Source organism: Neopsephotus bourkii, unplaced genomic scaffold, assembly GCF_033783945.1.
Source record: "Neopsephotus bourkii isolate Nb327-2 ecotype Australia unplaced genomic scaffold, CSIRO-AGI_Nbou_v1 NB_1600, whole genome shotgun sequence".
Classification (NCBI taxonomy): Eukaryota; Metazoa; Chordata; class Aves; order Psittaciformes; family Psittacidae; genus Neopsephotus; species Neopsephotus bourkii.
Window position 1 is genome coordinate 1,985,116 of NW_026902076.1, and position 17,177 is coordinate 2,002,292.

Below are 17,177 nucleotides of genomic sequence, written 5' to 3' on the forward strand. Positions count from 1 at the left end.
CAGCCTTTAATTGTGACTTTGTTGTGTTTAGAGTTTGCTCTTTGTAACCCTTTATTGGCTCTCCACGTATTGCTGGTGCCATCTTCACATAGTTTTTCAGCCTTGCGGCAGACTTATCAAGCATACATGTGTATGTGTATATATGTTAAAAGCACACCATGCACAATGCATATTTGCTGAATTCTATGTGAATATACCTTTTATCCAAACACCTCAGCACAGAAAAATGGAATAGATGGGTTGGAAAGGACCTTAACATCATCCTGTTCCAACCCCCCGGCCATATTTCATATGCTCTTTCATATTTCGTTGCTCTTTCCTGCTTTGATTTCTCTCTCCAGTGAGGGAAATAGTACAAAGTATGTGCAGGTGTGTCTCCATGGGGATCACATGACAGCCAGTGCTACTCTGCCATGGTGGTCAGGGCACTCAGAACAGCTTCTTATTAACTCCACCACCCCAAAACTTAGCTATTTTATGTGTAACAGAGCAACAACACAGACTTGTAGTTAACTGCCACGTTAACGAAGCTCCATAAGGAGCCTGACCATCAGACACGCTGCTCCCAACCCATCACCTCCTGTGGCTCTTAATGCCATGACAGCTCAGCAGATATGAAATGGATCAAAGCATTTTCCCTTCTTCTGTCTGTCCACACCAAGCAGTGAGGACTGAACACAAATAACATGGAAACGAGAGACCCAGGCAGTGCTGTGAGTACTGCTGTGCCCCCAGTGAGGTGCTGGGAGCATCTGCCTCCTCCAGTGAAACTTCATGTGCAAAGAGGGCCGCTGGGGGAACTTGGGCAAGTAGATCTGCTCTTCATGCCTCTGTGTGGTGAATCAGTGTCCTCTATCAGACCTGTGCAGAGAGACAGGGACTGTGCTAAAAGAGTGACCTTGGGGAATACTGCTGGGGAGTGTAGCAGAGTCCTAGGGGCACACACTGTGGTTCTGCATGACCAGCCATTTTCACCCAGGCCTTGATGTGCACCTGAAATGAGATTTACCTTCTGCATACCCTTGCATCTGGCCATGGCATAGGCAGTCCCACTCCGCCATTTCTGATGCTATCTGTCTGGTATTTCCCATTCCAGCCTCTACCTCCTGGTGAGAGCTGTGAGATGAATTCAAACATACACAGACTGCTGGGGAGATGGAATTGGGATAAGAAGCAGGAGATGTGCAGCATGGATCCTAGTAATGAGGTGTCAGACGGTGTTGTATTGTAAGCTGGCTCCTGAAGCCATTCCCCTGCAATAAATGCAAGGGCAGCTGTTTGTGGCAGTGAGTGAACAGCGTGATGATACAGCATGATGCTGGCTACTGACACTGGGTCATCTCCAGAGCTGAATCTAAAATAACAAGGGCTGAATGCTCTCTGCAATGTCCTCAGACCTTGAGCAAAACATCTTGTGCCATTCCAGTTTGTGAAAGAAACACTCACCTACCATAGGTTGTGCAAAACTTCTTAGGACATCAACTGTAAAATGCTGGTTTGGTTCCACTTGGCAACTTCCTCACGTCTCCATCCAGGGGAATCCCTGCAAGGTGGCCGTTGGCCTAGTTTCCTGCCCTTCTCAGGCTGTGGTTTCAATGGTGGCCATCTCATTTGCACAAACATCTGCTTTGAAGGGAGGCCAGGTGCCCTGCAACTAATGGCAGACTTGAGGCTTCAAGTCAGCTGTTTGCATGTAGCACTTGGGTTGGTTGTTTCTCTTACAAGCCAACCATTACTGCTCCTACCTTTGCTGAGCATTCATGAGTGCTACCCTTCACACAGACCATGTGAAAGCTGAGGTCAGCTCCCACTGTTGTCGAGAGATACAGGTATTCCCTTTACCCACAACAACGTGCCATAAGAGCAGCTATCTCAGCCTGGTCATGTTTACTATTAAATTCCCTCTGCTTGCTGGTTACATCCAGACTGATGTGTCAGAAAGGTTATTGTGGCACAGTGCTCGTTGGCCTGGGCTCCATCCCTGGCAATAGCTGGACAGGACTTCCAGGGATGGATTCCCCGGCAGTGCTCAAGGCCAGGTTGGACTGGGCTTGGAGTAACCTGGTCTAGTGGGAGTTGTCCCTGGCCATGGGAGGGGATTGGAACTAGATGAGCTTTAGGGTCCCTTCCAACCCAAACCATTCTGTGATTCAGTGACTCAGGAGACAGTGTGAGCACATGGAACAGGCTGAGGTTGCCCTGCTTTGGAGGCTGGGTTTGACTGGACATGCATGAGCTCTGCCCTTATAGACAGTCTCAGTCATAAAACCACTTACAGGTCACAGCCGTGAAAGCTGATTTGTCTGCAGAAGGATGCTCCTGACCATGCAAGAGCAGCTCCAGAAACAGGAGCTCACTGAGCACCCGTCCCCTTCTGAGTTTCCTATTGGGGTTCAGGAGAGGACAGGAGAAACCTCTTGCAAGAGGAAGGATTGAAGTAGCACTAATGTTGGCCTTTTGTACATGTTGTCTAATTGCCTCAAGCCATGTCTTAGGTCTAACTGTGATCTTCTCATTTGCTACTGCAACAGATACACATTTTGCCAATTTATTCCAAATTTATGACAGGCAGAATAACCAAAGGTAAAACCAGGCTTCAAATTTGAAAATGGGGTCACCTGCTTCCTTTTGTGCTGCTCAGTGTGTCCTTCTTAGCTCCTATAATGAGACAGGATACTGTTACCAGGTCTGAAAGCAGGAGGTGGGAACCCAGTTTTCAGAGCAGAAGTGCTATGAAGCACCATGCTGTTACCAGGTCTGAAAGCAGGAGGTGGGAACCCAGTTTTCAGAGCAGAAGTGCTATGAAGCACCACACTGGAGAAGACTTGTATGTTCCATATAGAAATGGTCGCTAATCCCAGCTTTGGTCATGGTAGGGGACTTCAAGCTCCACCTGATTTCATAATTCTTGTTCAAATTCCGAAAGGAAAATGATAGTTCTAGAGAAATGAATGACACCACCACACGGCACCCACACAGCCTCCCCAGTTCTTGCTTTATTGAAAGAATAATGATGAATAATGGCCAGTACAACGGTTCCCTGAGTCCAGCGATGTAAAGAGCTATCATCCCCATACCACTGGAGATCCTCTGCAAGTAGCCACACTACAACCTGCACAAAGGAAAGAATATTTCAGGGGTTTCAGGCTTATGGCAATGGGGAAAATCATGCCAAATTAATATGAATTAACTGAAAATTTGGAAAGTGAGCTTTGAATCAGTTAAATCCTAAACTCACCATCTGCAGCAAGAATGCCCCAAACGACATACTCCCAGGTAAGTGTTGCCCCGAGGGCATATCCCGGGGTAGCAGAAAGTCCCACGATATCCACATCGCATAAAAGGTCCTGTAGGTTTTGCAAAGCCTGTAAAAAGCAGGACACAGTTGTTTCTGTTGGGGTTTTGCATTTTGCTAATTCCCATGAGCTGACACCACGGCAAAATGGTGCCCAAAGTCATGACAATCCTAATGCAATCCGAGGAGGAGGAGGGTTGAAAACCCAGCAAATTCTGTAACTCCTCCTTGAGATATAAGAACTGTGTCTCCAAGCCTAGGAATCCCACAGGAACTCATATTTTAGGGATAGACACCAGAAACCTGATAGAAAACAGTAAGTAGACACTTAACCAGCTCTTAAAGTCTTACAGGTCACAGTTAAGGAGAGATGCACAAGCTCAGCTGAGAGGCTGCCACTTCTAGGGCAGAAAGATGAGGATTTCTGTGCGTCTGGATTTCCCTAGATTTCTCCTATTTTCCTCCTTAAAAATTTCACCCATGTCTCAAAAACAGGTCCTAGTGTCTGGCAGTCTATATAGATGGCACCAGTACATGGATAAGTTCAACAATGCATGTAGAACAACCACTTCCATGCCACTAAAAACAACATGACAGGCATTGTCCTCTTGGTCTGAGGCTGAGCAGCATGGCATTGCTCTGATCTACATGGCTAAGTTTTCACCCTCTTTTAATTCCCCCATTAAAATAGGATATACACATTCAAACTGCCTTTTGGGAATGGCCATGAGCCTGTGCTATTCCCAGAACAGGTTTTATCCATGAAAGTGCTAGTTGTCAGCAGTGAAAATTACCCAAGGGAGCATCCTTCTAATTAGGCAGCATGTTGCCTGTTTGGTTGACTCATAAAGATGCAGCCTGGCGTGCTGATGCGTTCTGGATGCACCCGATTGACTGCACATGAACCAATTAATTCCAGTTTCACAGCTCATGCATCCAACCCCAGTTAAGTCCAGCACATCCAGTAAGTGGAGAGCTTGTTCCAGCAAAGAGACCCTGAATATGATATATGTACACGTGCATCCCTGGTGTGTTAGATTCACAGCACATGAGTGGTGTGGTGCATACACACACAGCAGTACCCAGGAAATTCCAGGCAGGAATAAAGGAGTGCAGGGCAGGGTGAATAAAACTCTTCTGGTCCCAAACTGTCTGTCTGTGGGGCACTGAAGAGCACTCTCAGCTCTCAGAAACACTTTCTAACAGATACATTTCTTGCTGTAGTATACTCAGAAGGTAGGTCCTTCTGAAACAGCCCAAATCTCCCCTGTGTGTGTCTGTAGGTGAAATCAGGACATAAAACAGGCCAAGGGAACACTTTGCCCAGTGTCCTGCCTATGAGAACTGCCATAAGCAGAAGCCCAGGTAACAGTAAGACCAGGCAAGCATATAGGACACTTCTCCCACGTTCTGGTCTGCGGCTCATCACAGTATCTTCCCACCCTTAATCCCCCAGAGAGCACTTTCCATCCTCTTCCCACAGACATCAACCCCAAACTTTCACTTGGCTGTGCATGCAGTGCCCTGCACAGTGAATGTCCCATTTTAGGGATGGTGTTTAAATACAGGCCCTTTTTCTGGACAATAAGGAGGGTTTGGGGTTCCAGACTCCTTAGCACCTCCCCAACAGGCACAGCCTTACACCACCACTTACTGTTGCACAGGTTTCTCTACCAAGAGGAAGCCACAAGTAGCATTTCAATCTTAATTCATGATCTTCTGCTTGCTCACCCCAAGTACAAGGTTCTGAAGCAAATGCTGTTTGGAGAGCATGGGACATACTCTTTTTCTGTGTGGGTTAAGAACAGCTGACTATAAGTGTTTGTTGTAAGGTGACCCAGAGATCGAGTGTAAAAGTCTGCAAGCTTCAATGGGGAAAATATTGGTGCTGAATGGTAATTTTAGGGGTATCCCTAGTGCTTTCAACTCAGACTGGATTTTCAGAGATGTAGCAAAGGCACTGAATTGAAGTTGGGTGAAACACTGGTTGAAGTGTTTGCCTGCTAATTCCATGCATCATCTATAATCTGCCAACAAGTTTTGATGATGTATGTGAAGATTCTCTGCAGAAGGCAGCTTGGCCACTTCCAGAGCTTTATACGACACCAGTGTCTCCTATATAGCCCCTCATCTTCATTTAAACCTTACCTGCAGCTCCATAAAACACCACCAAGAGGAGAGCGAAGAGAAAGGAAAGGATTTTCATGGCAGAGGGTGGACTGGGAACTTCTGTAACTACAGACAAAGGAGACCAGGATGTTAGTAAGAGTGTTGTCCCTGCACAATCAGAGGGTTGAGAAGTGACCTACAGAAATGTTCTTCAAGATCAGATGTTATCTAGAAGTGGTATTACATACTTTCTTCGTAATAATGTCTATTGTTCCAAGGGTTCCCTGGAGCATACATAGGAATGGCACAGGTAGAAACTTCCTTATAGAGAAATACAATTTTAAATGCTTTTTTAATTAACATATTAATTAACCAGGTATTTATCCCTGATTGCTTAATACTTGGCAATGCATTGCAACAAGTTTTATTTGCCTTATGGAAGTTAAAGCAGTTAACTGAGAAAGAAAAATTAAGACAATTTTTGTTATATTTATACAAAACAACATGATGTGTGTTCTGAAGCTTTTCTACTAAAAAAACAGGAAAGGTTCCTTCACAATTAAGTGCCATTCTTTCACGGAGGCTGTTGCTTTTCCTTCACCTCAAGAATTTCATGATTTCCAGGATAAACTTCCAAGTTTGTGCATTTCCTCTCAGCTCTTCTCCTGCAGCCAACAGAAACCCTTCTCCACTACTGATCTTTGAATTCTCTAGAACTGACTCTTGATAGACCAGAGTCACTGCCCAGTGAAGGCTATAACAGTGAAGCATAACTATACATGAATTATATAAAGTCTCCAGCCCATTTAAGAAGGAGAGCACTTTTAAGAAAGGCTCAATAATGAGAAGATTTCGGTTGTTACCAGGTCAGAGGAAGCTCTAGGTAGAACAGCCCTTGGATCAGTGTCAGCCACACAGATGCATTAAGATGAAGGTGCAGAATTTGGTTTTATGCTGTTTCTGGAGGATGGTGAAGGATGCTTGATCTTCAGAGCCTTCTGGTGGCCAATCAGACAATCCCTGCAGCTTTGGGGAGTATCGGGAGGTCCAATGAAACCTCTCTGTTACTGTCCTGCTATGAGGAGCTGAGGTATCGCTTTCAAAACATTGCAGCATCGCCTCAGGAAACGTGTTGAGCTGCACACAAACCGCCTTGGGCCACCTCCATTTGTGCAATGTGCTTGGCCACGGCAGCTCCCTCAAGGTTTCTGTGCCATATAGAGCATATTGAGATGAGCTCTTAGGCAGAAGTTCTTCCCTGTGAGGGTGCTGAGGCCCTAGCACAGGGTGCCCAGAGAAGCTGTGTCTGCCCCATCCCTGGCAGTGTTCAAGGCCAGGTTGGATGGGGCTTGGAGCAACCTGCTCTAGTGGAAGGTGTCCCTGCCCATGGTATGGGTTGGAACTGGATGAGCTTTAAGGTCCTTTCTAACCCAAACCATTCTGTGATTCTATAACATTATACTAAAAACCTTTCTAAAAAGGAAAAAAGGAAAAGGTGGGTTTTTTTGGGTTTTGGTTTCTGGTTTGTTGGTTTTTTTTCTTTTTAACTTTTGCAACACTTTAAGTACTAACTTCCTATGCCACATATAAAACAGTTTAAGAAATATCTATTTATGAAAATGATTACTCAAACCACCCCAATGATATGGTGTTTTAAATCTTTGGATTGGGTTTGTATGGCAAGGTCTCGGACGTGGGCAGGAGTTTGCATTTATTCTTCTGTAGCTTCTGCTGCCGTTCATCTACGTTCTGAAGGAGACACTGGAGCAAGAGGTGCTATCTTCCCTATTTCAAGGACTAGACAATAAGGGGTGTCCTGTGCTTGGATGTTCCCAATTCCATATGCCTGGAAAGGACTGCAAGGCTATGCCAGTTTGCCTCAGTTAGTTTGAGGGGTCACACAAGGCTGCTTGAGCAAACTGGTGTCACCAGGCTGAGGCACACAGGGACAAAAGAGGGAAAAGGCAGGTTTTAGGTGCCTCATGGGACCCCGATGTGTGTCTGGCACAGTGCTGCAAATGCACCTCTTCCATGTGCTGCAATGCCCGTAGGCAGAGCTTGACCACCAGTTCAGAGGCAGATACAGATGTGCAACCCTTCATTAGAGGAGATGACAGATCTGTCCCTGCTGTCTTACAGCACAGCCTTCTGGACCTCTGTGATATTGCCATAATCAAGGAGAAAGCAGTCTATGCTGTAACGTATCTGTGGTATATTTTCTAGCGTGCATCTCAGGTAGAAAAGAGAAGAAAGCCTCCTTCTGCCTGACATGTCTGGTGTCCAGCAGGATTAGACCCTGGGACCTTTTGCAAATGGGCTATCAAGAAGAGGAAGGCTGGAAGATCAGCTCTGTTTCCTCTTGCTGAGTCTTTCCACACTCAGCCATGGATGGATTCTGATCTTCACGATGTCAGAAGCTGGTGCAATGATTTCAGCAGAGTTTCTTCTGATTTACACCTCTCCACACAGTGAGGAGCAGAACAGAGTCATAAATTGCAGAAGACATTGCCCTGGTTACATTTGCCATTTTAGCTTGAATACATTTGGTCATGATTTCTCTCCAAATGCAGGGGGTTTTATAGACCTCTAGGCTGTGATTCTAACCTAGTCGTGGTTAAAGCTTTCTTCCCTGTCTGCCCTGTGCTGCTGTAATTCCTACACCTCCAAGAGCATGAAGGATTTGTGAGTGGTGAGCCTGTCAACACTCAGGTGTCACAGCTGGCAAAGCAGGGGCTTATTGGGGTAATAATTCTGCAAAGCAGAATTAGCATGTTGCTGCTGGCCTGGCTCCAGACACTGAGAACCCTCCATTGCCTGTCTCTGGATGCTGTTTTTCCTTCTTTGCAACCCCTTTCCATGCCTTCCCCTGCTTCTCTTTGCCTTCTCTTTACATGATTTCCTTGCTGTTCAGGGGGGGCTTGTGAGCATGGGTACTATCTATGGGCCAGGTGTCCCATTTTGCCTCAGCATCCCTAATAGCAAAATCAGGGATGTTGCAGGCGAGGTCCTTGCCTGTCCTTTCAATTCCCATATAACAACCTGCTGTGGGTGACTTTGTCTAACCCTTTTTGGACCTGCTGGTGCCTACCTCCACAGCCTCCTGTGTCAGCAACATCCAGAAATGCTGAGCCCATGCTCAGCAACTGTATTTTTATTGTAGCCTTCACTATTTTGCCATGGACAGCAGAGTGTACAGCGTACCACACCTAAGTGTCCTACCAAGGATTCCTCCCATGGCTTCCTGCTTTCCATGCATTTACAGACATTCCTACTATCGGTTCAGCTGCCTGTTGCAAAGGGATCTTCTCTTTTTAGCCCTCTTTCATACTTGAATCCAACCTGCCGCATTTTATGGGAGTTGGTTTTATGGGAGTTGCCGTTCTCCTCTTCCAGCTGCTTGTTCATCACTGAGCTCTTCCCTGCGAGAGCCTCCCTTGACTTGCCCTCCGTGCCTTGCAGGGATTTTTCTTAGGACTCTTTGTTTTCTTTTCCAGTCAAAGCAAATATTTCACTGGGATTTCCAGCGCAGCCTTTTTAACAGCTCCCAGACTGCCTCAGGCTGCTCGCTCCTCTGCGCTACTGCTTTTTGGTGCACGTGTTGAATGTATTTGGTCCCACAGCATGGTTAAGCCTAACAGTACGGTGGTCACTTTCACAGGGCAGCTCTCACAGACAACTTCTGAATTAGGTCCTTTGCACCACCAGGACCAAAGCCAGGAAGGCAGCTGTTCTTGTGGGTGCCAGGAGTAGCAGTTTTACGAATCACCCTTTTACTGCAACAAAAGATCTGATCTCTGCCATCTCTTAATGCCATCCACAATCACCCTTCAGCACTGCTCTGCTACACAACCTCGAGCAGAGCTGCAGAAGATGAGACCCACTATCTGCTATATGGGTCCATCAGGGTGGGACTACTGTTTATATCATTCTCTAAGTTGTGAAGCATTTGCAGCTATGGTGTGTATTAAAACACAGGTTGAAACAAGTGCACACAGGTTGAAACAAGTCAACCCGTGAGGGCCAGCAGGGTCTGTGTGATATCATCTGTAGGCAAGCCAAGACTCACTTCGCCTTTGCTGCCTCCTGTCCTATCCACAGGGGCAGTGCTTATCAGGGTGTGTTGTTGTGCAGGTTGTTTTGAGGCTCCTCATTGCTCCTATCCACTGGATGAGTGAAGCATGGGTTAGCCAGCTCCCCAGTCTTGCTGGCCATCACTAAGCCTCAGACTGTGAACCCCCATCAAATGAGGAAGGCATTTCCAGCACACACACACACACACATATATATATATCATAAGTATATGTACTGTCAGTATATCCCTGACTCTTACATGTCCATCTTTCCTATGGACTGAATGTTCCTGGGTTCTGTGAAGAAGAGGTTTTTCAATGCCTGCCCCATGATAGCCATGACATAGCTATTCACATTTCTGGAATGCGGTGGTCAGCAGTCATGCTCTACACCAAAGGATCAACTGTCCCCCAGTTGCTGGTCACAATTAAGAATGATTTTGCATGCTATTTTGCTAATGATGCCCGCATTTATTATCAAAGGGAATAAACAAGTTAGGATGTCAGAGCACAAACCCCAAGACCTTTCTCTTTCTCCTGGCTGTGGGTAACCAGGAAGCAATGATCTTGCTGACACTTCCCCATTTGGCAACTCAGTTTCTTCTGGGGTGCAATGTGATTTCCTAATTGCAATGATTATACAACCACCAAGGAGTCTGACTTATTAATCCTGAAAGGCAGCCCCATGACAGAGTCACTGCAACTCCGTGGCATACCATCAAGCAGCTTTTTGCTGTTATTATCCCTTATTCCTGAACCAAAAGTGTTAAAATTAATCTTAGATGGAAGAACGTGGCTTAATTATAACAGCAGGTACCTTCTGTCTGCTTGGCTACCTTGGAGGGTGGTGCAAGCCTCACTTCACGAGCACAAAGGACTTTCAAATCACTAGTTGGAAGGAGTGATTAAGGTTCAAATACACCTTTGGGCTTGGGGAGCTTGATGATTATTAATGATATATTTCTTTGGCAGTGGCAATGTGCCATGCAATGTCAGCTGCAATGCATTTGCAGGACTAGCTGTGCCTGCGGAAGCTGCTACACCAAAAGTCTGGTGAGATTCTTAATCCATCTTCCTGGGCCGAAAAAATCTGAGCTCCCTGACTGCAGGAGAGAGAAGGATGTTGTGAGGGACAGAGTCAAAGGCTTCACAGAAGTCCAGGTGGACAATATCTGCAGCAATGTACGGGGAACCTATAGAGAAACTGAGCTTTCATATTCCAGACTATCTCTGCTCCAGGACTCAGCTGAATGGGTGAGAAATGTTGCTTCTGTCGAGCAGCGGAGTCCAGGCTTTGCTCCAAGGTTTCCAAAGAACTTGATAAACTTCCCACAAACCAACAGCAAACGCATGGAAGCCGCCAAGCACACGTACATCCCTACAGCCCGGCTGATGGACAAAGCTTTCCGAGAGTCCTCCACGATTTTGCAAAAGCAATGACAAAACCTCACATGATATTGGGACCTAATTCAATGTTCAAGGCCAGGCTGGATGGGGCTTGGAGCAACCTGGCCTAGTGAAAGGTGTCCCCGTCCATGGCAGGGGATTGGAACTTGATGAGCTTTAAGGTCCCTTCTAACCCAAACCCCTCTGCTATTCCAGGGTTCTAATTCAGAACCCCTTCAGGACCTTTCCTGGAGCGAATTGCTGTGTGTTTGCTTTCTAAAAGACATGGACTCTGCAGTGCCAGCGATGGGGGAAAAAAGCAGACAGGAGACCCTCTCTGCACACGCAAGGGCAACTGCAGCCGCTCAGGGTCGGGATCTCATGTCACAAAGGTTTCATCTCTTGCGGAATGAATTCACGGCTCCCTGCGCATCCTGTCCGTGCCGCCTGGTGCTCAGCCCGGCGGCAAGCGCCCATCACCCGGGCACGGAGGCACCGGGGCGGGCTTGTGCAAGCGCGCCGCAAGGCACAACCACCGCGGAGCCCTGGGGGCCGGCCGTAAGCCCCCACTCATCGCAGGGCGGGAGGTGCAGAGGGGCCGGGCCAGGGCGGGCGGGCGGGCGGGAGGGGAGGGACCGGCCCCGGCGACTCCTTCCTCCTCCTCCCGCTCCTCCTCCTCCTCCCGCCGCGGAAGGGGCGCGCAGGATGCGCGGGGCCTTCCCGGGGCTCTGCTTGGCGCTACTGGCGGCGGAGCGCGTGAGTGAGCGCGCAGGATGCGCGGGAAGGGGGGGGGGGGGGCAAAGGGCTGCGCGAGGCTGCGCACACGCGGAGGGGGGTGCGCGGTTCTCCCCTGGGGACTCTCGGGCGGCATCGCCCCGAGCGCAGGGTGTCGGCATCCGTGCGGACCCCAGGCATTGCCTGCTTTTAATTGGAAATAATTAGTGGGTTTATTATTATTTTAATTAAATAATTAATTAATTAGTCTCATGAGCCCGTCTCCGAGCGCTTTTTATTAGAGCCCTCCCTTAGGCCGGGCCCCTCGGCGGTATGCCTGTACCGAAGATGACAAGCCACCCGGAGCCAGCCGCCCCAGATAAGCAAGGACAAGGGCTGCGAACCCCCTCGCCGGCTGGGAGATGAGTTTGGGTTGGGTTATGGGTAGCACTGTGCAGTTGTGGGGCATGCGTGGCTGTGGCATCCCTCAGTGGTGCCGGTTGGATGTTATCCAGGGCTCTGTGCCATCATCCACTACCTTGTCCACAGGCACCTGGGATGGTTCGGTCTGACGGTCGCCTGTGTGGTGCCCGGCTACGCAGCTGAGATCCTCAGCATCCTCTAATTCAGGGTGGATGGCCGCCCACCCGGCTGCTGCCTCCTGGTGCTCCACCTCCTGCAGCTGGGCCTCTGGAAGCGGTGAGTGATGCTCCCCATCAAGCCTCCCCTGACCCTCCTGCAGTTCCAAACTGCCCAAACCAGGGTGGATATCTCATCACGGGGACTCTTGCAGGTACTGGGATGTTCCGTGCATGGTGGCAAAGACAGGCGGCAGTGCTGGTGCTGGGGAGGTGCTGATGCAGCACGGGGACACATGTGTGCTGCAGCTCCTGGAAGCCCTGCTGCAGACCCTGCCTCACCTCCTGCTGCAGGCATACATTGTTGTGGCAGTCAACTGAGTGGGCTTCATCCCTGGTGAGTGGGGAGATTCCAGAAGGATGCTGTGAGTTACGGAGGGGATTGCGTTTGGGTAAGGGATGCGTGTGTGCACCTGGCACAGTGCAGGGCTCCATCCAGAGGAACACTGTGAAGGGACTGAGAACCCCCAGTGGAAAGCAGCAGGGACAAATGTGACTTAAAGATTACTGCAACTGAACCTGGCCAGTACAGTCGGTCCCCTGCACAGGGGGTCTCCGTGGCATGACAGTGCATTGGCTGGGATTGAACCCAACAGATGTCCCTATTGGTGGTTCAGCCCTAATCACAGTGCAGTGCTGAGCAGGTAGGGGTTTGGGGCTGCTCTATAGAAAATGTGAACTTTCAGGTGTGCAAAGGAAAAAGTTTGGGGAGTAGAGTCACAGTGTTCACAAAGATGGTGTCAGTCTCTGGTCCGATTGCAGTGACTGGAGATGGACATGGTGTGCTGCTGCAGGGCTCTGCCCATGCAGAGAGCAGTCAGAGGATTTAAGCAGGCAGATGCAAAGCATGCAAAGGAGACCAGATTCAGCAGGAACTGGTTGAAACCCCCCAATGGGCAGGACAGATGGGTGTCTGGCTTGTGTCAGGGTGCTACCAGCAGCTCCATAACATTGAGATACAGTCCTACAACACAGCTGGACATCCCTCAGGGCGCCTGACTGCCCCTGTCCCCATGCAGGTGTCAGCATGGGGCTGTCCCTGCTGTCTCTCACCTGGGCTTTGGTCTCCTACAGCCACTTCACCTGCCTGCTCAAACCCAGTCACCTCTGCCCACCGGCCGCAGCCATCCTCTGCCTGCTGCTCTGGAGGACGGGGATGCTGGGGACCATGGTCCTGGCCCTGGTGCTCTTTGCCAGGCTCTATTCCTTTGGGGTTTCTGATGTTGGCAGCAAGACCTGTGACCATCTTCCCCATGTCCCATCCTGCTGTCAGCCGCAGAGGTGCTCCTGGTCCCGGAGCACTTTGCAGCATCCCCTAGGAATGGCTTTTCCCCTTCCATCCTTTCCCCTCGCAGGTGTCCACTGGTTGCTCATGTCCCTCTGGCTGGTGGCCCAGCAGACAGACATTGTGGCCCAGCCCTGCCACTGGAGGTTGTTCAGTTGCCTGGTGGGAGCTGTGTACATATTCTGCTACATTCGTGTCCGGCCCGGCCCCTCCAAGCACAGAGTGGATGTGTTTTATGCAGTAAGTACCTGGGATATTTGGTATTCCACATGGACACAGTTGCTGGGGAGAAGCAACAGCTTCAGACTCTCCTTTCTCATCTCCCACATCACGACTTGATAAAACCCCAGCATTTACTGGTACTTCCACCTTGATGACCACACAGAGCACGGTGGATGTACCTTGTGCTCTGGCTTTGTTTTCTTAGCAGCCACACAGTGTCTTACTAACACCTGGGTGGCTGTGCTGCCCTGCCAGTTACTTTTCATGGTAAAAAAGAAGGTCCAGACCTCGCAGGAAGTTCAGTCCCGCAACCCTTATGCTTAAAGTGAGAAGTTAGGTGCAAAATAAATCAGTAAAATCTAGAAGCTGGGTGTTTTCTGTCGTTGGAAGCATGTCTAAAGCTGTCAAAAGGAATAAAATGACAGCTCTCTTCCCTCTGCAGGTAATGCTGATCGAGAACACCCTCCTGCTGCTGCTGGCCACTTGGTTCCTGCAGGCAAAGCTGAGGAACAGCCTGTGCGTCACTGGAGCTGTCATGTCAGGGTCTGTAATAGGTAAGATCTGGTGGGGTTTAGAGCCTGATCTCATGTTTCAATAGTAGCTTGAGTAAATGAGCATCATCGGTTATTTTAGCTGCATCAGAGCTATTTCTTCCAGCTTAAGTGTCTGAACACATGTGATAATAAATCTACCCTGTGTTTAGTTTTAAAAGCCCATCCCAGAAAGGGGAAGCTTGCAGAAAGGATTGAAATGTCACCAAATGGCCCAGGTACCACTTCCCAATCCAGTATGTGCAGTCTTGAAGCACACCGCTGCTTTCTGTGTTCTTGGTGCTTGGGATCAGTGCAGGCAGTGGTACAACACTCGGGATTGCTGTAGGGAAAGGTTCTCATTTGAGCATATCCTGATGACTTATGAATGTGGCTTGTGACTGATGAGCCATCACTGGGTATGTTTTGGAAACACACTGCTGTAGGGCCATGCAGAACGACAGCAGCTTTCTCCCACCCTCTTTCCTTTCAAAGACCAGGGCCACTTGTGTAAATGGAAACGTTTCTTGTGCCCATGGGTAGGACTTTTTGGTACGATGGAGGAGGTGCTCCATACCCTGCTCATACTCTCCCTTACTCCATGCTCTGCCCATAAAGCAGGCAGCAGCTGCAGCTAGCTGGCACATTTAATTCCCTAGAGCTTTAATGCACAACTCAGCTGAAGGAGGGGAGAGGTTGTACGATGCGTGCAAACAACCCATCAGCAGTCATGTTTTCCAGTGGGATGAGGGAAGAGGGATGCTGTAATACCTACAGGACAGGCTTTTTGCATCACAGTATCACAGCATCGCAGTATGTTAGAGATTGGAAGGGACCTCAAAAGATCATCTAGTCCAATCCCCCTGCCGGAGCAGGAACACCTAGATAAGGTTACACAGGAACGTGTCCAGGCGGGTTTTGAATGTCTCCAGCATCTCCCCAGACTGTCTATGTGCATATCAATGCTGTCCAAGAAGGGGCAACTTCAGGCTGGAAAAAAAGCAGTTCCTTTGGCCTTGAATGATTTTGGGATAGAAATAGCATAGTAGTAAGAAAGTGTCTTAAAAACCTCCTGTTGTCTCATTTAATGGCTAGAGGATGGGGATGCTGTGAGACGGGAGGATTCCTACATCCCACATCTCCTCCTTGCCCTGTGTCCTGCCCACTGGTGCTCAGTGGCTGCCTCACTGTGCACCCATTGGTCTGCAAATCAATCCAGATGAATTCAGTCTTGAGAGCATGCTCGGTGCTCCCTTTCCAGAGAGCTGCTCCCGTGGGACACTTGCATCCCTGTTAAAGTATGAAAGATGTGTGTTTGGACATCTGATGCCCAGCAGTGTCTCTGGAAAGGGATCTGGAGGTGGCACCTGAATGAAATGTTGCTGAAACTCCTCCCTTGACACCCCTCTTCTCTTTTCAGGTGCCGCAGCGCTGGTGCTGTGTTACAGCCTGCTCCATCCCAAGTCCACAGAGATCTGCCAGGGCTTCCTGGAGACAACCTGCAGCGCTGCAGCTGCCGGTGATGAGGAGGTTGCTGGAGACAGCTCCCAGGATGGGCAGAGCTTGGGAATTTCTGGAGATGGAGAGTCCTTGGGAGGGACACGGACCAGGGCAGATCCCAAAAATGGGAACAGCTCATCGCTCCTGCAAGTCAGAGGGTGTTTGGAGGGCAGCTGGACAAACCATCACCACTGGCTGCTGGTAAAGCTGGCCTTGAAGACAGGAGATATGTCCACGATCAATACAGCTTTTGGAGATGGTGGCATGGGAGAGGTTTATCCTGGCACATGGATGATGGGGAAACCCACCAGTGCTGAGCCTGAAGCAAACCTTTCCCTCCCCACAAGGGAAATCGGTCTTGGAGGTGTTGAATGTGATCTGAGTGATGGAAAATCACAGGCGATGGGGAATGGAGGTGGCAGCAAGCCCAGCACCAGCACTGCGAGAACAGCACAGGAGGATGGAGCAGGGCAGGAGCCTGATTTTCCCTCAGCCATATCCTTTCCCAGCAGCTTCTCCCTGCATCTGGCCAAGGGCTCTTCCATGTATTACAGTGCAAGTGCAGGAGGCATCACCTCACCCAGTGAGAGGACAGTCCCAGCTACAAGCACGGCCCTGGTGCAAAGGGACAGCAAAGCCCAGCCTCCTCCAGGCTGCCTGGGAGAAGGAGGACATAGAGAGGATTTATCCCTTGAGATGATGACCATCATCCCAATCCTGGGCACTTGTGCCCACAAGCATCTGCAGCACAGCTCAACCCTCAGCAGCACAGGTGGCTGTGGGGTGGTGGGTCACCCCAAAGAGGGCTTGGAGCCTGTGGGGCTGGGGGAGCACTTGTGGAGCGTCACTGCCTTTGGGACACCCACTGTGGCACACTGGGGACTGTTGTGAGGAGCAGGCTGAGGCCACCGTGCTTCACCTCTACCCCCAGGGCTGACCCTGCATGCCCACAGTGAGGGCTGGGGGAGATGGGATGAACCGGTATGGGTTGCTGGTGTGACCTTGTAAACTCCATGCATTGTCACCTTGGGTCAGCACTGGGGTGACTGCCTCAGTGATAGGATAGAGCAGGAGGCTGTGGGATGTTAATGCTGGCCATGAAGACTGTCCCCGTGGTGCCCCTGGTGCTGCTGGGCAGATGGGGTGCTCCATCGCTAGGACATCACCTTCCCTCCTGGTGCATCTTCTACTTGCAGTTTTGGAGATTCAAAGTCCTTGAAAGTCCTTAAAAGTCCAGGTTCAGGTATTTATTAAACTTACTCATGTACAATGCTAGGCAGCTGCAGCATGCTGACTTTGATATATCTGTAGCAGTTCCTAGAAGCATGTCCTGTATCAAGTGCCTACACAAGCTGCTGGCCTGTCCCAGTGTGGAGATCTGGTTGCTGCCTCCAGAGCCTTCAATGCTGGCCAAAACAGGAGTCTTCT

General features: G+C 49.4%; 2 protein-coding genes across 2 annotated transcripts; one reads left to right on the forward strand and one right to left on the reverse strand.

Annotated features, from left to right (window-relative positions):
• Positions 1-3,234: 3,234 nt before the first annotated feature.
• On the reverse strand, positions 3,235-6,438 carry LOC133222453 (gallinacin-4-like). The gene is made up of 3 exons (XM_061372140.1): positions 6,268-6,438; positions 5,444-5,530; positions 3,235-3,365 (listed from the first exon to the last, which is right to left on the reverse strand). Exons 2-3 carry the CDS (start codon positions 5,499-5,501, stop codon positions 3,235-3,237), a joined length of 189 nt encoding a protein of 62 aa, XP_061228124.1. The 5' UTR covers positions 5,502-5,530; positions 6,268-6,438.
• Positions 6,439-11,565: 5,127 nt separating this feature from the next.
• XKR5 (XK related 5) lies at positions 11,566-16,717 on the forward strand. The gene is given in 7 exon segments (XM_061372147.1): positions 11,566-11,620; positions 12,090-12,273; positions 12,368-12,549; positions 13,232-13,737; positions 14,162-14,273; positions 15,670-16,569; positions 16,572-16,717. Coding segments are annotated over 7 exon segments (2,073 nt in total). The 3' UTR covers positions 16,706-16,717.
• Positions 16,718-17,177: the final 460 nt, after the last annotated feature.